The sequence below is a fragment of the Armigeres subalbatus genome, chromosome 3 (assembly GCF_024139115.2).
Source record: "Armigeres subalbatus isolate Guangzhou_Male chromosome 3, GZ_Asu_2, whole genome shotgun sequence".
In the NCBI taxonomy this organism is placed as follows: Eukaryota; Metazoa; Arthropoda; class Insecta; order Diptera; family Culicidae; genus Armigeres; species Armigeres subalbatus.
This window is the reverse complement of record NC_085141.1, coordinates 185,189,966-185,210,653: the sequence shown is the minus strand read 5'-3', so window position 1 is coordinate 185,210,653 and position 20,688 is coordinate 185,189,966. Positions and strand designations below refer to the sequence as shown.

At 41.4% G+C, this 20,688-nt stretch overlaps 2 protein-coding genes across 2 annotated transcripts in view; one reads left to right on the top strand and one right to left on the bottom strand.

The window, feature by feature from the left end:
• The first annotated feature begins 253 nt into the window (after positions 1-253).
• Positions 254-20,688, top strand: part of LOC134219224 (L-threonine ammonia-lyase-like) — a 33,737-nt gene continuing 13,302 nt past the window's right edge. The window contains exons 1-7 of the mRNA XM_062697923.1: positions 254-525; positions 690-857; positions 3,523-3,639; positions 16,290-16,526; positions 16,687-16,979; positions 17,069-17,161; positions 17,250-17,379. Of these exons, the coding sequence (XP_062553907.1) occupies positions 268-525; positions 690-857; positions 3,523-3,639; positions 16,290-16,526; positions 16,687-16,979; positions 17,069-17,161; positions 17,250-17,379 (1,296 nt within the window). The 5' untranslated portion in view covers positions 254-267. The remainder of the gene's footprint in view (positions 526-689; positions 858-3,522; positions 3,640-16,289; positions 16,527-16,686; positions 16,980-17,068; positions 17,162-17,249; positions 17,380-20,688) is intronic.
• LOC134219218 (uncharacterized) lies at positions 6,033-11,338 on the bottom strand. Its single transcript, XM_062697909.1, has 2 exons — positions 10,533-11,338; positions 6,033-6,232 (listed from the first exon to the last, which is right to left on the bottom strand). Exons 1-2 carry the CDS (start codon positions 11,161-11,163, stop codon positions 6,033-6,035), a joined length of 831 nt encoding a protein of 276 aa, XP_062553893.1. The 5' UTR covers positions 11,164-11,338.

Here is a 20,688-nt window from a genome sequence, read left to right as displayed (position 1 = left end):
CGGCGAAGAAAACCATTATAATTAATCTTCAATGCTCACCACTTAAATTGATTACTTCTGACAGTAACCGAGATAGAATCTGATAGCTTCAACCCTACACCCAGCGATAATTGGTGGGATTGATGAAAGCAAGAAAAAATTTCCAACTTTTATAACAACGCGCCCTTGTCTCCATTCATTCGTCATTTGCTGTCAGTAAACACCTCCGAGGGAAAAAATCATTTGTTAACTCATTCCATTACATTATTTGCAGAAGTGCCTTGAAACATGAGTCAAACGGCTGCCATCACGAGCCAACTGGCTGCCACAAAGATAACAAATGACACAACGACGGAGCAGAAGGAAAACCTGCCGGAGGAGGTGAATACCTCCAATGAAACGATGACTAACGGTGGCGCCCCTGACTCAGAACTGGAATTCGCCGATCCTTTTTGCAACGCCGATAATCCTCAGATAATTACCTTTCAAGATGTTACTTCGGCAGCTTTCAAAATAAAGAAAGGCATCGAGTACACCCCCTGCTCCGTAAGTAACGATGACAGCTTCACTTCTTCGAGTCCCCGCGTTTCACGGTAAAAGTTTTCTAACAGGCATTTAAACGCCTATTAAGGCACCGTGATAAATGGAGCACTGATCAACACTCTAATTGGCATTTTATTGACATTCCTTTTTTGTTTTCAATTCACCAGAAATCGCACCTGTCCGATATGATCGATATGGACATTTACCTCAAAAAGGAATTCCTGCAGTTCACCGGCAGCTTTAAGGAACGTGGCGCCCGTTATGCGCTGATAATGCTGTCGGACGAGCAGAGGAAGAAGGGAGTTATTTCAGCATCGCTCGGAAACCACGCTCAGGTAGGTACCTTTCTCAACCTATCAACATAAATATAAGTTAAAAAGAGGAAGTTAGTCCAAACTGTTCCTGTTCGAAAAAAAAGATGCTCATTCGGTACTATAGCATTGAATTCCGTAACTTACGGGACGATTGATTCAATATAATGAACCTCGAATGCTATTTAAATAGCAACATAACTATGATGTACAGTACATATTACGTTAACTTATATTAGAGTTTTGGAACAAGGGACCTACCCTTGCAAAAGAGTAACCGACTATATCCGGTTTCGATTACTATTACCACGATTTTTATTACTCAACCGAATGTCAATCAAATATCTTTATTTTTGTTTATATATGGTTCGTATCTTTACTGTTGATGTGAAGAAGTCAAAAACTTTCAATTGGAATACAGTTGTGCAATGGACTACCTATGCCGGTAATATGAGCGCTAGTCAAGTGTTTTAGGGCGAACGGTGAATTCAATATTTCAAGGAGTATATTTTGACCCAATTTCACCTTTCACCGAGACGCAAAGGGAATACTCGTAGAGGTTGGGCAAAACATTTTGATGGAAGGCTGGATTGATGATGGTTGATGTTTTTCATAAATAACTTCATTCCATTCGAAGGTTCATGACATAAGAGGGAAAACGGTTGTATTACATTTACAACCCTCGCTTCCCGGAACTATTGGGAACCATGGAAGCAAGGAAAAAACCGAGAAATAACACATGTAGGTACCTTTGCAGAGACGTTTCTTAAAATAAAATTCATAGAATAAAATCAGAAATAAGGATTGACTAGATTGAGTGGAAAATTCCTTCGACAGAAATTCCTATGAAAGAGAATTAAAGTTTACTTAAACAAGAGAACAAAGCCTACGCTGTGTTTCAATCTTGTTACGGTATCAAATTATATTCATAGCAACAATATTGGTATTATAGAAATGCCAACGCGATTAGGTTCTGAAGTTGATTGGATATTTAAGGTTCAGGGGATTCAATACTTGACAATCCGTTGGTTTGGCGGATCAAATTCCCTGATGCAACATTCGTTTGAACGTCTTTAATAAATTGATACAACAGAATAAAACGTTGGTGTTGAATATTGTTAGGGCGTTTGGGCTGGATAACTGAAAACCTCACACGATTACCATTCTTCTTCAATTGCTCTACATTCCAACTGGAACTTGTCCTGTATTTAAACTATTCTATTAGCATTTCCTGAGTTATTAGTTGAAAGCTTTTCTATACCCGCCATTGCATGAGTAAAAATATAACCAAAGCAAAGTTAGCTACACGAAGCCAGTTCTGGAACACGAACGTGTTGCTCCCGCTAAGAGGCAATTAAAGGGATTCGTCAACGACGTAACTATATGACCGCGGACGGAGAGTCCATCGAGGAGGTCTAACAGACTACAACCCATTTGATCAGCATCGTTGAGGATTGAATACCTAAATAGCATGAAGTCATATCATAAAATGGAAGTGATTGTCATTAATTACCGGAAATAGGCGCAAAGGCGTCGATTAGAGTCAACAGCTGGGGGATCAACTCCTAGTGACTTCTCAAGCAATGAAGCGTGGGATGATGCTCGATGACAAGCTGACCTGAACCATGTCGAATACGCCTGTAAACTACTAAGGATAATGGCAAATAGCTCAAAAGGTGTGTCCCAGGAAGAGTAGGATAGTGGCAAGTGTGGCTGATCAACACTGTGGTACGCCGAGCTAGTCGGCGTTTTGCGAAATCTGCAACGTTCATAAAAAGAGAGGATACATAGGATGATGTGTCTGATATCAGCGTATATCGAACGATATTTTGCAAAACGGTCTGTGTACTCACGGTCATTATGGGCATTGATTGTTGAGAACGACCTCAGGAGCACTGGTAATATGCAAAGGAATATCATGCAATTTCTTAAAAAAAAAAAATCACTGTGATTACTTAATTACCGAATAAAGAAAATTTTGTTACAGAAATATGTTTGGGAAAATGAAACGTTTGTATGCCAATTGCTAGGAAAAATTCAGCCGGCATTTCCTATAGGAAATATAATAAATGGGGGGTGGTTTAATCCCCGGAAATAGGCAATTACCTTTGATTGAACTGAACTTGAGTTGCGTGCTCTTGCCTACGCAATGCGGTCGGGTCTGAGCTTGACGACCGACTGGCAAATAGCTTACACAACCTCACTTGGTCAGTACCGTTGCTGATGAAGAATGTGTATAGCCGCCAGACATTCTAAATACTCACGCTCCTCTAATGTGGATGTGTACAATACACATGTGGAAGTATTGGCTTGAGAAATGGATTGCGAGTGATTTGACTATGCGTCCAATTTGGGAATCTCGAGCTCGTTCAGTAGCCGCTAGGTTGCGAAGGCCGACGGAGGTCCTTCGTAGCTTAGTTGGTTAAAGCACCAGTCTAGCGTACTGTTGGGTCATGGGTTCGAGTCCCATCGAAGGGAAAGTGGTTACCTCCAATACATTTTCCTAATCAATATCTTCCACATAACGTACATATTCACATATGAGTTTTCATAACATTGTAAATTAACGTCCAAGTCGGGTGGTTTAATCCCCGGAAATAGGCAATTACCTTTGATTGAACTGATAATAAATGGTACACACACCAGATGAAACAAAATAAAATAAGCCTTTTCTTTTTCATACTTTCAGGGCCTGAGCTACCATGGATGGAAATTGGGGATACCGGTGACCGTTGTAATGCCCAAAAAGGCATCTCTCATGAAAATTCAAAAATGTCGCAACTATCACGCAAATGTCATTGTCAAGGTGAGTACCCAGCTGATTCGAATGAACAATTATGATTTATATGTGTTGCTATGTGGGGCTAAAAACTTGACGAGCTCGGTGGTCTAGTGGCTACCGCTTCTGCCTTATAAGCAGGAGGTCGTGGGTTCAAGTCCAGGCTCGTCCATTTCCTACTTTGTATTTCTATCTTAGCTCTTTCTGTGTTTCACGTTCTACCAAAACGATTCCTACTATTATAACGTTCCACACTAACAATTCCAAAACCTCCCGTGGCATCTATGAGAGGTCGTATCGTTCTCTGCATTTATCTAAAGTAGATGTCCAACTAACCATCCTTTCCCTTCCTCAGTATTCGCAAGGACGTGGCCAGGCCAGTTCTTGACTATTGGAGAGTGCATTGCTTCCATCTAAGAGGTAGTGGTTAGTCCCAAATCATTACCAGTGGTAACGAATGAAAGTGATGTTACGCTCGTACAATAGTTTTCGCTTGTACCACCTACGAATTTGTGCGAATCGTTCCAATGCTAATGCTTAGTGGGGCTAAAACATATGAAGAGCTTTAAAATACAGCTCGAAACGTCCTGCGTTGGAACGTTTTATCATAAATAGAACAGCTAGTGTGAATGATACCATTTTAATAACAGCCCGTTACATAGATTCATCACAACCGTCGATAAACTAAATTAAAAACGAGTTTAATAACAACTTCTCTCGTCAAATGTTCACAACAACATTCTTGAAAAGTTGGAATAATAATAGAGATTTTGGTTAGGTGACGCAAATTAATAAAAACAAAATTAGGAAACAAATTTAAGTTTAAATTCCTACCTCTGAGCTATTGATTCAATGTATGTACTGCTTAATTATTTCTAGCAGATACATCTTCTTTCGTAGCACTGTTTCTCGCTGAATTTTCAGATAAAACAAATTTATTCCTTGAAATTCACTTCACAATTTATAAAGTACACTCTACTTCCACGATAAATCATATTATTTTTCAACTGTCTAAGACGAGTTTAGTACTTTCCGTTTTATTCCACTACGTATTTCGACCGCAACTGTGACACGGTACGAGACACTGAAGACCGCCTCAAGGCCTGAAGGTTGAAAAACGTATCTGTAAAGATAATAGAACGTAGTGTAATTAAATGGAATGTACTAATCTCGTCTTAGACAGTTGAACATATTCCACAAAAAATGCTTAAATAATTTTTCTCAAATTATTTTTGCAAAGCATCGCAAATACAATAATCGCAATACCAAATGCCTAATTTAGTATTCTATTAACATTTCCTCAGATTCCTTTGATTGAAAGCTTTTCTCTGCCCTCAATTGCATGAGTATGTATATTGTGTGGCAACAGTGGCGTAGCCACGGGGGTGGTTTTGGGTATAAACCCCCCCCCAGAGTAGAAATTTTTAGAAGAAATTTTTTTTTTTGATAAAAAAAATGTTCTGAACCCCCCCCCCCCCAAACCAATTTTCTGGCTACGCCACTGTGTGGCAAGTATAATGGAAACATTATGCCCAGGGTGTCGAAAACATACTAGACCGGACCGAGAATCGAACTCGCCACGCCTTTGCTCACAAGGCTCGTTATTGTTTTGACCTTGTAGTCTGGAATTAACAGACGACAACTATGCTATACACGTGAACACTATCCAACCGGAAAATATGAGTTTGAAGAACCTGAATACCAATATGATCCAGCGTTGGTACCAGTCGTCACTCCGATGGCTGTCTTTCTAATAATCCCTCGTTCTCATTACGGTGTCGAGACTTCCCTTCCCACATCAATTGCTTTTTCTTCCGAACAGTTATGTGTATAATAATGATAATAATTTATATATTATTATGATCTAATTGTCGCAAATCTTCTTTCTTACGAAATTCCTGCCGAAGAATAATTCACAAAATATTTTCCAGAATTCAAAGATGGGACGTTTGGCCGAACAAACCATTGGATCAAAAACCATCCATCTTCGAAAGCGAAGCTGGTCATTTAGCCGAAAAATACCGTTTGGCTGAAATGGTCGTTTAACACAAACGGCCATTTAGCCTAAAAAGACCCAAAAAATCGTTTGACAGAACGGGTCATTTAGCCGAAAAGCAGTTTGGCCGTAATTCCAGATATCATGATTTTTTTGAATTCCCCGGGGCATTTTTTCGATTTCCATTTACAATTCCTGGAGGGTTTACTGGAGAAAACTCGAAAAAAATTCTGTTTTGAATCCCTGTAGGATTGTTTGGATACATTCTTGAATGAATTTTTTTTTTTTTTTTATTAGGCAATTTTGGTAACTATACACACCATCACGTAGCCGATACATCTATTAGTAGTATTTAAATTGTTAATTTGCAATATTGTAAAATATTAACATCTATAGCTTAATTTTAGCACGAACAATGAAATTATTAATTATCTGCATAGCTGGAATGTCCATCATTCCCAAAATATCTCTTATTGGAGTCTTGGGTTGTCTGCCTATATGGTATCAAGTGCGTCCTGCATTGTGATTCGAGGTTCCGTGTAATTATCGCAGTTCCATAGCACATGGTCGAAGTGGTGGTAGTCTTCTTGGCAATCGCACAAGTTGGATTGAGTGATATTGATTCTAAAAAGATGCGAATTCAGAGTGTAATGATTAGAAATCAATCTCGACATATTTTTTCTAAATGTTCGGTCAAAGTTCAGTCCTGTGTACCATGGTTTTAGTTGAACTTTAGGGAGAATGCTAAAACAAAATCTTCCCAGGTCGCTCTCATTCCACTGTGCTTGCCAAGATTCTAGAGCGACACTTTTTATGACGGTGTTAAAATCTTGTGACTCTAGTTCCCGAGAGAATTCTTTTCCTTGTGTGGTACCTTTTTTGGCCAGAGTATCCGCATACTCATTTTCATGTATTCCGGAATGCGAGGAACCCAAAGAAAATACACTTTAAAATTTTGTTGTTGTAATTCAGAAACACAGTTTCTGATTTTTAGTACCATGGGACTAGTTTTGGAGGATATTCGTATTTTACTAATAGCTTCCAAGGAGCTTAAGCTATCCGAGCAAATTAGGAAATCCCCCGGTAACAAAGATTTCAAATAGTTTAGCACATACCAAATAGCCGTTAATTCTGCCGTATATACTGAGCATGGATCTGTCAGACTGAAAAATGCTTGGTGATTAGTATTGTAGACCCCAAAACCTGTCTTTCCCTCTAACAGTGAACCATCGGTGTAAAAAATATTTTGCTCATTAAATTCTGCCATTTTTTCGTTGCAAAGAGTTCGGACCATAGTCGGTACTAAACCCGGTAAATCACGAACCTCGTTCAGTAAAGATGTATTGACTGTAAATTTTGGGAATGCGTATGAGCGGTCGATATCAAAATAGTTCATGTTCTCTTTAGTTTTGGATGGTATCGTCAAACACAATCTGTAAGATTTCAAGAAAGGGGATTGAGGTTTTATTTCGAATAATTCATCTATATTTTTGAGAATGCATGAAGATGAGATGTGCTTTGAAACCAAATATCTTGAATTCAGTAGATGGAATCTAGTATTTAGTGGTAACACTCCTGCAAGAACTTCCACTGACATGATATGTGTGGATGTCATTAGACCCAAACATATCCTAAGACTTTTATACTGAATCCTCTCTAGTTTTATGAAATGAACTTTCGCTGTTTGGTGGAAGACGAAGCCACCATATTCTAATACCGACAATATAGTTGTCTTGTAAAGTTTAATCATATCCGTTGGATGTGCTCCCCACCAAGAACTAGATATCGTCCTAAGCAAATTCACACGTTTGTGACATTTTCACTAAATATTCAACATGCATCTTCTAATTGCTTTTCTGATCGTACCATTTTCCTAAATATTTTGTGGAAGACAGTTGTTTAATTTTATCTTCGCCGAGTCTTAGCTCCACGTTTGTAGGAGATCGTTTTCTAGAAAATACTACTACCTCACTTTTAGAAGGGGATAATGTGAAACCAATGTTATTAGCCCATATCTTCAGGTTGTTTAGTGTTGATTGTAAATATTGTTCAGCTATTTTTACGTTTTTAACGAAAGTCCAAAAGCAACTATCATCGACGAATTTTACTAGAAAACACTTCTCGTGGATGAAATTGTCTATTTCATTTATTTATACATTATATAGCAAGGGACTCAAAACAGAGCCTTGTGTTAGCCCGACAAAACTATAACGAGTAAATGCTATTATATTATTTTGTTCAAAATGCATTTTTTGTACGAAAGTAATGAGTATAAAAGCATGATAACTGTCCGGGCACTCCTAAATTATTGAGTTTCTCACATAGTATATCGATCAGAACTGAATCGTAAGCCCCTTTAATATCCAAAAAACCGTGGCAAGTTCTTCTTTCAACGCATACGCCCGTTGTATGTCAGTTGATAATAATATTTGACAATCTCGTGTACCCCTTGGATTGTCTGAACCCATATTGAGTTGGAGACAGAACGTTGTTTTTCTCAGACCAGCTTTCTAGTCTAAACTGAATAATTTTTTCCAAGGTTTTTCTATAGCATGAAAATAAACCTATCGGACGATATAACGCAGAGCCTGGATGCTTTCAGGTTTAGGAATGGCTACGATTTTAATGTCTGACCAAGTATGAAGGATTTTATTGTTCTGGATCATCCAATTAAATGACCTCAGAAAAAAGACCTTAGCTGGTTCTGGTAACCTTTTGATTAACGAAAACTTGATGTTGTCTAATCCTGGAGAAGAATTTTTGCAGGCTATTAATGCATGTTCCATTTCATCGAGTATAATCTTCCAATAAGCTGGTATTATAATTGCTTAAATTATGGAACACGGGTTTCTCTAACGGAACGAATGGAGGACATATTGTATCGACAAAATCATTAATCCAATCAGAGTTGAATTTTTCTAAATTAGATATAGGAGGCACATAATTTCTCATTCTACGAGCAGTTTCCCATAGTGAACTAAGAGCCGTTTGACTATCCAAAGATTCGACATAGTTTTTCCAAAAATTCTTCTTCTTTTGTTTAAAAAGACGTTTACTTTTAGCTTCAGCTCTTAAATAGTTTACATAGTGTTCAACAGCACCTGATTTTCTAAACAGTTTAAACGCGTCTGATCTTTGTTTAATGATGTCTGAGCAATCTTTATCCCACCAAATAGTGGGGGGTTTGCTACGGGCAATGAATTTTTGGGATTTCGGTTTAGTTTGACCTTTTAAAGCTGCCTCGTGTATAACTGACGTTATAAACGGATATAACTGTTCTGGATGCATATTTAAAGTGCTATGCATTGCTTTCAGCACCGATGTTTTGTAGGTTTCCCAGTTTATATGACGACAAAGATCAAAAGGTATTTCAATTTCATCATGTTCGTGATTTCCATACGTTATAACTGATGGGGATATGATCACTACCGGCAGGATCATCCATGACAGCCCAGGAAGTATTTAAAGCAAGTTCTGATGAACATATAGAAAGGTCAACGCTGCTACATTTATGAGGAGGACATGCTATGCGTGTTATTTCCCCCGTATTCAAAACCGAAAGATTATATCCATCTAGTATATCGTAAATGATATTCGCCCTTGCATCATCTATAGAATCTCTCCATGCTGTTCCATGTGCATTAAAATCTCCTAATAAGAAAGCCGGCTGAGGAATTTGATCTACCACTCGACGCAATTTATTAATATCAAGTTTTACCGAAGGAGCAATGTAAATTGACGCAATTGTTATTGATTGAGTATCAACCTTTATGGTGCAGGCCACAATTTCTATTGGAGAGCTATTTGTGATTACAACGCGTTCAAAAGAATAATCATTTTTTATTCCTATTAATACTCCACCTGCCCGATTGTTACGATCCAGTCGAACAATGTTGAATGAAGGTATACTAAAGGACAAACTATCTATTAGAAATGTTTCTGATAATACAAAGCAGTCTGCATGTACGGTATTAATGAAAGATCTGAGATTACCAATTTTTTTTAGGATGCTTCTACAATTCCACTGTAAAATGGAAAAACTTTTACTTTTTCTCGAATTAGCCATTGATAGACACAAAAGAGGCAAGGAGAGGCATTGATGTTATTAATTTAGAGAGGATACTTTTGAATATGGGAGTCAGTTTCAACAAGACGTCTGTCCACTTTTTGTCTAGGCCGAACATGTCTGTGAAAAGGTGAATCAGTTGGGTGATAGTGAACTTGTCTGTACATGTATTAGTGGTACTGTTTACTATTGTAGCATGATTTTTTATCACCTCACTAGGGAGAGAAGGAAAATTATCTTTATTGAAATCTGGAACTTCATGATGTGTCTTAGACTCATTACCATTCTTTCGAGAAATATTGAGAGCACGTGGACTATCCTCACTGTCAGGCTTTGTTCGTTTGACATTGCTGGCTGATCTGAGCTTTTTTCGCTTAGGCGCAACGTAGTTGCTGTGGCACGGAAGTTCTTCTTCAACTTCTGACAATTCGCTCAATGTGTTGTATGGATTGTCATGTACGAAGCCTTCTGATCTATTCGTTTTGACTGTTTCGGCGTAACTCAATTTGGACTTCTGGATGACTCTAGCCTTAGCTAGTATCATCTGCTTTCTGTATGTAGGGCACTCATTTTTGAACATGTGAGTACCTTTACAATACAGACACACAGGTTGTTGGACAGAACATTCCCCTTCATTGTGGCGCTGCCCACACTTACCACAGCGCGCCTGATTCGAGCAATAGGACTCAGTGTGACCAAACTTTTTACACTTGGAACAAAGCATGACCTTAGGTGTATAAACCCGAACGCGAATTAGAGCCTTATCGATTTCAACATAGCTGGGAAGAATGGTGCCTTCGAATGTAACACGGATTTCATTACTGGGGGTAAAAGACTTCACATCGCCCTCCACTCTACCTTCGGCTAATTGCTGGCACTCCAGAATAGATACTTGAGGTACACGAGGATCTACGAACTTTCCATGTCCTTCTTTCGCAAGATAATTCAAATCCATTTCAGATTGATAAATTACCCCATCTATTTCAACCCGCTCACTTGGAATGTAAACCCGGTAAAGCCTGCTTAGAAGCTCATTGTAGACAACATTGTTGGCGTCGGAACGATCCGAAAAAATAATCCGAACCTTAGAGAAACCGATCTGTTTTACCTCCTTCACAGATCGAAAATGTTTATGCACCTCCGCTGAAACCAGGAGAACTTTAACTGGTTTATCTTTCTGACGTACGAAAACTTCATACGGACCTTTGCAAGCTTCTGGATAGCACCTGTGTCGTTTTACTAATGGGGACTTTGAGGTAATGGACTGCGATGATACATCAGTCGACGACGATGAGAGGGCGGACGAGGATGGAAGAGGTGGCGGCAGAACAAAGTCAGAATCATTGACATTTGGAGACACCGGTGTATGGGAAACATGTGGAGCCGACTGTGACACGAGAATCGAGTTAGTATGTGGCAGATCAGTATTTTCATCGGGGGGTTTCATCTTAGCAGGAATATCTTCGCTGTGATCACTGTCTTCATCCATGATTTTCTGTGGAAGCTAGGCTTCCAAGGCGGACAGCAACACACTTTTGTTGTGCGGGGGATTGAATTAGATAGCAAAAAAAGGATTCAAATGGACACTTATCTGAACACAATGGCGTGAGAAACCAGCAACTGCAAATGAGAACCTCTATATCACAATACTTTTGTATACACTTCTGCTCTGAAATACCACTCGAAGTAACACACAACCGTTCTTGTCCAGAGGTGAGAAGCAACTGAGTTGAATGAATTTTTGATGTAGAATGTGTGGACTTCAAACCAGACTTACTGGAGGAACTTCCGCAGGAATTCCTGGAGGAATTTCCGCAGGAATTCCTGGAGGAACTTCCGGAGGAATTCCTGGAGGAACTTCCGGAGGAATTCCTGGAGGAACTTCCGGAGGAATTCCTGGAGGAACTTCCGGAGGAATTCCTGGAGGAACTTCCGGAGGAATTCCTGGAGGAACTTCCGGAGGAATTCCTGAAGGAACTTCCGGAGGAATTTCTGAAGGAACTTCCGGAGGAATTCCTGAAGGAACTTCCGGAGGAATTCCTGAAGGAACTTCCGGAGGAATTCCTGAAGGAACTTCCGGAGGAATTCCTGGAGGAACTTCCACAGGAATTCCTGGAGCAACTTCGGGGGAATTCCTGGAGGAACTTCCGGAGGAATTCCTGGAGGAACTTCCGGAGGAATTCCTGGAGGAACTTCCGGAGGAATTCCTGGAGGAACTTCCGGAGGAATTCCTGGAGGAACTTCCGGAGGAATTCCTGGAGGAACTTCCGGAGGAATTCCTGGAGGAACTTCCGGAGGAATTCCTGGAGGCACTTCCGGAGGAATTCCTGGAGGAACTTCCGGAGGAATTCCTGGAGGAACTTCCGGAGGAATTCCTGGAGGAACTTCCGGAGGAATTCCTGGAGGAACTTCCGGAGGTATTCCTGGAGGAACTTCCAGAGGAATTCCTGGAGGAACTTCCAGAGGAATTCCTGGAGGAACTTCCAGAGGAATTCCTGGAGGAACTTTCGGAGGAATTCTTGGGGGAACTTCCAGAGAAATTCCTGAAGAAAGTACCGAAGAAATTTCTGGAGAAACTTTTAGTAGAATTACTGGAGAAGTTTACGGGAAAGCTTTTGGAAGCTTCCGAAAAAAATCCGCAGAAGGTTTTGCATGAAATTAGCCCACGCCGTCTCACGTCGCCGCTGCTGGCTGAAAATGGTCTATCACGCCGCCGGCTACAAAATTTCAATCGGCGCACAGGTCTAGTTCAGATCCAAGCGATCGATCTTCTTGATGCTGCTGAACGCTGTCTGGAGAACGTGAAGTGGAAAATTATTAAATTAATATAAGTAAAAACCACCGGGTGAGCATTGTGATCAGTTTATCTCGTGGTGCAAAAAAAGGAGGTAAATTATTGATGCTTGGTAAGAACCTAAGAACAGAGCGCGTTGTTTCGGTAGGAAAACGCGCGATCCTTTCCAGTATACAGAAGCCACCAGGCGAAAATTGTATAGAATACGTATTATAGATTATCAAACGAAGCACATTGATTTCGCGTAGTATTGATCTGGAGCACGGTTTTCGTCTCCGTGTCTTAGAAAAAACTTCATTCACAATAAATATTGTGTTGCTCACCAAGGCGAGTTCCCATGATTTACCTCCTCAACTAACCGACTATTGCTTTCCCGTTGCGCTCACAAAGATGCAGAGAATTCCTCGGCCCCTTCTTCTTGTAGCTATGGGTACCATGCTTATTATACTTCTAATTACAAACGTTTCTACTCGTTCTCGTCCATAGCGTGAGGTACTAACAGGTTCACGAACTAGTTCCATTTTCCGTATTTTATTTAATCTTTTTTGTCGCTTTCCGTATAGCTTTAAGTTACATAGCTCTATGATAAAATTTTGAACAATGACTTACACAATTCAAGCCTTCGCAGTTTAAATTAATCTTCATCACATAAAAGGAGACATGGCGAAAGATTCAATTTTCCGAGAACAATCGCCTCTTGCAAAAATTAGTCTTATATTTATCTGTAGTCCAGTTTAGGATCAGATTTCGACGAAACGAATGAGACTGCTGATTAGTCTGATGTACACACACCTGGAGCCTATATTCCACACAATGAAGCAACAGCTGATGCCGGCTGAACAAAAACGGAATTGTTATTGCCCCTGGATATAATGCTTTCCATTGAATCGTTCTTAGGCGGATCATGATTACAATGTGCGAACGCTAATGAGTTTTCTCCCTCATCCTCGGCGATGCCATGATAATCAATTTCCATTTATCCTTTTATTCGTGCGTAATGATATCAAAGCTTTAATATTAGAGTATTACGAATGAATGGCACGTTGTTACTTTTATGGCATCTGGTTGGATGGAGTGTTATTTATCATTGACTCACAAACAACCAGACAAGCATACCACGGGAAACATGGAATTTGGAGCAAAGTCGAACAAAATCGATGGTAAATATTTGAATCAAGTGGTGTAGGATGAAATGTTTCTGGAACTAATGACATTTTGTCTCTGATTACATAATATATTTTCGATAATGAAGACCTGTCGACTGAGATACTTGCAACAATGACTACACTACTCGAACGGGCTTTTCCCTACTCCCAATAAAGATAAAGATAAAGAATGAGGATTTTTCGGCTTTACAGTTATTTTAGACTTCTCACCTCAAACGACAATTCATATCTATTACATGTTCTCTAAGAAAAGCTACAAATAAGACATATGATCTAACTGGGAAACACAGGGATTTATAAAGTCACTCGAAGCAACACTCTCGAAAGTTAGTTTTGCATCACATGAAAAGTGAGTAGACGTTTCACTTCTCAATTCGCATTACTTACTTTTCACAGAAGTAAAAAATGAAAAATTATTAACGAGAAGGGAGACATCGCACTTCTCATTTCTGAATTTCGCACATCTCACTGTGAAAAATGAGTAGTACGCAATGAGACGTGAGACATCTCACTACTCACTTCGTATTTCTCATTTTTACAGTGAAAAATGAGAAATGAGAAGAAAGACATCTCTTTTCTCACTTCTCACTGTGAAAAGTGAGAAGTGAGAAATTATTAGTGGAAAGTGAGAGGTGTGACGTCTTAGTTCTCAATTCGCACTTCTATTTTCTCACTTCTTGCTGTGAGGCACATGTTCCACAAAGGTTGCTGCCACTTTCATGCGATCAGATTCAATTACATTGCGGTTATTGCAACCATTTTCGGTCAATCTGTGCTGCCTAGGTAAATTCTCACGCTCACTCTAAATGTGAATATGTAGTTCACACATGTGGAAGCGTTGGTTTGGAATACAGTTAGTGAGTAGGAATTTGGGATTAGGGAATCTCGGGCTCATTCAGTAGCCGTTAAGTTGCGAAGGCCGACGGAGGTCCTTCGTAGCTTAGTTGGTTAAAAGCACTAGTCTAGCATACTGAGGGTCGTGGGTTCGAGTCTCATCGAAGGAGAGTGGTTACCTCTAATACATTTTCCAAATCAAAATCTTCCACATTGTGTACATATTCACATCTAAGTTTTCAAAAAAAGGTAAATTAATGTCTTAAAGTCTTATTCTTCTTCTTCTTCATTGACTCTACATTCCAACAGGAACTTGGCCTGCTTTTCCAGTTATCAATCGAAAGCTTTTCTATGCCCACCATTGCATGAGTATGTATCTTGTGTGCAAGTACAATGGATACACTATGCCCAGGGAGTCGAGAATGTTTCCCACCCGTAAACATCCTAGACCGGACCAAGAATCGAACTCGTCATCTCCGGATTGGCAATCCTACGCTTCTGCTCGCAAGGCTACTGGAGATCCCTGTTTAAGTCGGGTGGTCCAATATACGGAAAATAGGCAAAAAAATTTGATTGAAAATATCAAGGATTGAATCCTAAAGAGAAAGAGCAAGTTTCTCACTTATCATCTCTGTATACACATACGATATATAGCATACCGCGAGAAACTTTTTTCGCAAGCCTTCATAATAGAGAACTGATTCGGGATGTTATACCCCATGATAAATTTCTTTTAGAAAGCTCCAAATACGGGGAGCACTGGCTCTGATGATGCATTTCAACGTGTTCTACACAGCTGTGCAGAAACCAATACGAGAGGAGCGAAAACAAAGCGAGAATCACCATTTTTCTGTAGGGGTTGCCTATCAGATTCTATTTTTTCGCACTTGTATATAAGTTTGATAAATTTGTTATCATGGCTTGGTATGATTCGGAACAGTTTTTGCCTCTCTTTTATCGTTGTTCGTTATCTATTGAGAGCGATTTCTGCAAAGCCTGGAAAATATTATTATTATGCGCTTATGCGAAAATTCTATTCTTTCGCTTTCCGACGGAATCAATTATTCTATGATTATATTTTAATGTATGTCCATAAACACCTTCGAAGTAAATAATGTGCGTATTCGTAATATTCGTGGATCATCCAGTAATTTTTATAAAATTTAAAGTGTATCATTTTATCGTTGCCACCCTTTAGATACTTATGTACACGGCTTTCGGTACGTCACGTTTGGATGACAAGCACTGAACAAACGACACGGGTAGGGTATAAAACAAACCTTCAATATAACGGACGCAGTGATTTACCCCGAACAAATAAAAAATATGTCAATAGTACATGTAAATTTGATTATCCACAATATGGACTTCTATTTCAATCTGATGGTCAATGCATGGCTCTACATATCGAAATCTTTTTTCTAATTTAGTATGGATTGAAAAAAAAATCTGTGATTGAATCGTGCGTGCAAACCAAAACCTTCCACAAACAGTGAAAATATTATTTTTTCACGCTTTATCGAGGCGTTCATCATTATTACTACATTTTGTAGCATGGATGGCTGAGCTGACAAACTCACTGAATACAAATTGTTAAGCAATTGCAGTGCGACCGAGAGCAAAAAAAAAGTTCGCACAAATATGGTGCCACCGAAATCCAAATATTCAGATCTGCTGAATACAGATGAAGCAGTTCCTATATCGTAGAAACCCGAACCGAGCTGTGCAAAGGATCGCTTGCATATTCAATTCAATTTGGAGCACAATTCGTATAACAGAGCCCAAACTGAGATTGTTTTCCGTTATGACTTCCCTTTACAGGGTGTTGACATGGGTGAGGCAAAAAAGATTGCACTCAAAATGGCACACGAAACTGGACTGACGTACATCAACGGTTACGACCATCCACACATCATGGCCGGTCAGGGCACAATCGGACTGGAAATTGCGGAGCAAGTCAGCAACATCGATGCCGTTGTAGTTCCGGTCGGGGGCGGCGGGCTCATCGGGGGCGTTGCCACCGCCATTAAGAACTTGAGCCCGCAAACCAAAATCATTGTAAGTTTACCATATCGCATCGCACTGTGGTCCAGTGTCGTTGGTCATAAACCCAGACTGCATCCACGATATTTGAGTTCTAGCTTCTAGACTTGCCGCAAGGGCCACACTGCGATGCGATGGTTCGCCTGAGCTAAATCGTAATGATCGTAACTTGCAGGGTGTAGAATCAGAGAAGTGTCCCAGTTTCACGAGGGCACTGGAAAACAAAGCCCCGATATACACTCCCAACAAGGAAACGCTGGCCGATGGCTTGGCAGTGCCACAAGTCGGTTATAATGCATTCGCCACGACCGTACCGTTGCTGGACAAAATGATAGTGGTGAAGGAAGAGTGGATTGCTCTGGCCATTTTGCGATTAGTCGAGCTGGAGAAATGTGTTGTCGAGGGGGCAGGAGCTTCGGGATTAGCCGCAATCCTCGCTGGTCATTTGGACGAGTTCAAGGGAAAGAGGTAACAATTATTTTTCTCTTTATCGGGAGTGTTTCCCTGGTTTGCGGTTATAGGGGTTATAGTCATTCTTTCTGTGTTTGCTTTAATAGAGTCGTCTTGCTGGTGTGCGGCGGTAACATCGATACCACCATATTCGGACGCTGCTTGGAACGGGGTATGGCTGCTGAGGGTCGATTGCAACGGTAAAGTATTCGCCCTTTGGTGCGGCCAGATAGAAGTGGATATTGTGGGAGGACAGCTCCGTATTAACAAGCGCCACCTTGTTTGCAGATTCACGGTACAGGTCAGCGATGCCCCCGGAGGGATATCCAAGCTGTGCAACCTGTTGGCCCAACTCGGAGTTTCCATTAAAGATATAATGCACGAACGTGCCTTCATTCGCGACGTGAATTCCGTTGAGGTAAGTACAATGGCGTTATCTTGCTGGTGCAGTGGGTCGCTTCTTTGGGTCTGGTTCAATGGCGGTACGCAATTCAACTCAAATTTCGAATAGTCATTCTTTGCGTGGAACCAGTGTTTCAAGCAAAACGTTTTATAAACTATGAATAATTGTTGTACAATTTTAGAAAAAAAAGTATTCGGATCAATCTGGATCTGTTTGTTTGTTTACTGTTGCATCGTTTTGCGTTTTTCTCCTGCTGTTAATTGCAAATTAATACGTGTAAAACTGGTCTGAAAGTGGCGTTCTTTGGCTTTATCGCAAACGGTTACGTGGTGCATACTATTGCAGTGAAGAATCACGCGTAGTGAATTCGGAAATTGAGAAAATTCATCAACAAACGACGGGCGAGTTAAGTGATTTGCATTAACATATACTGTGATCACGGTACAAGTGATCCGAAGTCGACTCGATTGTGCGAATTGTTTACTCTCGATCACAGTAGTTTCTGTATGTACGGTTGTCTGGAGTGCGAAAGTTCAAGCGCAACATACGATAGGTCCGCATCCTCGAACATAATGTCTCTAGTCTGCAGTTCCTGTGCAAATGAGATCGGTGACATTCAAGTTGAGTGCCAAGGCTTCTGTAAGGCCATTTTTCATCCCCGTTGTTGTGGTATTGCTGCGGACGCGTTTGAGGAAGTTATAAAAACAAGCAAATTTTCTGGATGTGCTATTCGTGTACTAAACTGATGGATGACTTGCGCTTCCGAAATACGACACGTGCGGCTTATGAGGTCGGACAAGTGCATGCGCTGAATTCTCATAGCGATATTATGCAAAACCTGAAGTTAGAGATTATGGACGAACTGAAAACCGAGATAAAGACGAACTTTGCCAAGCTGATAAACTCTAGCTCATTTACTCCGAAGTGTTCGAAGCCCACCGACATCCATCCTAGGTTTACCAAGGGCAGGAGGCTTTTTAGCACGATCGGTAACGCAGAACCTATCCCACAGCCCCCGCTACAAGTTGGAACTGGAAGCACTCCTTCTCCGTCAATGGGGATAGCTACTATTCCGCCTACTCAACCAAAGTTTTGGCTGTATTTATCCCGTATCGCGAGAGATGTGTCCACAGATCAAGTTCGCGCTCTCGCCATGAAACGCCTCGCTTCAGATGACATTCAAGTGATTCGACTGGTCGCTAAAGGAAGGGATATAAATACTTTGTCATTTGTCTCGTTCAAAGTCGGTATGAACCTGGACCTGAAGTCCAAGGCTCTATCGACTTCTACGTGGCCGAGAGGAGTAGTTCATCAGGAGTTCACCGACAGCAGTTCAGAAGAAACATTTTTGGCTACCAAGACCTGCTGCAGTATCCGACGATTCATTGAGCACATCAATGGACGAAGTTATATTGATGGAATAAGTGATACGATAGATGACGTCAGCTCTGCTCCGGGACGCACACTTGCCTCTGCCCTTAAGGAAGTCCCTATCCCTCTCATCGTAGTCGCACCTTTCCCGCCAGCGGCCAGCAGTCGTCCCGGCCCTACGCTTGAGATGGGAGACGGGATCTTCCGAACTCCTTCTACAGGCAAGTATAGTTCATCGCCGAGCATTTCGCACCCTGATTTTTCCAACGATTCCAGAGTTTCTCCAGCTAAATTCCAGCCTTTGCATTCAGTCATCAAGATACTACAACACGATGTACGCCATAAGCAACCGCCAGGACGCCATACAGCCGTCAGCCCTGAGGAAGACCTCTATCCGCTCGTTGCAGTCGCGCCATTCCTGCCAACGATCAACAGCCGTCCTGGCCCTGCGACTGAGTTTCGAGTCTTTCGAGATTCAATAATCGGCAAGTATGATCAACGAACCAACATTGCCTCGCCTGAAAGTATTTCGGTTTTCAGCTCGACCACTTGTTCACAACTGCGACCAAACAATAACGCTAGTTCCACAAGCCTCCCATACCATAATGTCTCCAGCCGTCTCCCGGGACGCAACACTTCCGCTTGCCTCAAGGAAGGCCCCGAACCACTCATCGCAGTCGAGCCCTTCCCGCCAGCGCCCAACAGTCGTCCCGGTCCTGCGAATGAGGTCGGAGAAGGGGTCTTCCGAATTCCTGTTACCGGCAAGTACAATCAACAAAGGTCTATTTCATCGTCTAAAAGTGTCTCGGCTTTCAGCACATCGAACCCTCAACTAACACCGCTGCAAAGTATACATCCGTCGTGTCCTGTTTCTATCAATGAACTCCACTCAGAACCATGTCAAGCGCCTGTTGCTCATCGATTCAGCCACCCACTGGGACGCACAACTGCTGCCTGCATTGAGGAAGCTCCCTATCCACTCAACACAGTCGAGCTATTGCTGCCAGCGACCAACAGCCGTCCCGGTCCTGTGTTTGAGACTGGAAACGGGAGCTTCCGATCTCCATCTGTCGGCAAGTATGGTTACCCAGTAAACCTTCCAGCATCTGATAGTGCTTCGCTTTCCAGTGCATCTGTCGTCCTGCCAACATCATCCGTCATCACAATCTACTATCAGAACGTTGGCGGAATGAACGGGCTTCTGGACGACTATCACTTAGCCGTTATCGATCTATGTTACGATATAATCGTTCTGACTGAGACCTGGCTGGATTCTAGAACCATCTCAAGTTATGTTTTTGGGCATGGTTACCAAATATTTCGCTGCGACCGCAATTTGAACAACAGTAGGAAATCCACAGGAGGAGGCGTTCTTATCGCTGTAAGCTCCAGACTAAAAGTGACTGCTATTGAGGACAATACCTGGAAGGCCGTGGAGCAAGTCTGGGTCGCTATTCAACTCGTCGATCGTCGATTGTTTATCTGCGCACTTTACATTCCTCCAGACCGGACGCGTGATTTGGAGTTTATCGACACACACTGTCAGTCTCTCTCATTTGTGTCGAACGATGCCGCTCCGTGCGACGAATTGATGATACTTGGTGACTTCAACTTCGCGGGAATCGCGTGGACACGAATCCACAGCGGTTTACGGCTTCAACCTTGAAAGATCATCTTTTCACGTTGGTGCCACGAAGCTTTTGGACAATTATAGTATGGCTACCTTATCTCAAATCAATGGAATTGTAAACGAGAACGGTCGTTCGCTTGATCTCTGTTTTACTAGCGCTCGTGAAACCGCTCCAGTTATCTCCAAGGCACCGGTCCCTTTGGTTAAATTTGTCGCTCATCACCCAGCTCTCGTAATTACCGTCGAGGAAACCGCTGGCCGTGATTTTTCTAGCACTGTGGCTGCAGTGACCTACGATTTTCGAAGGGCCGACTATCGCAGTG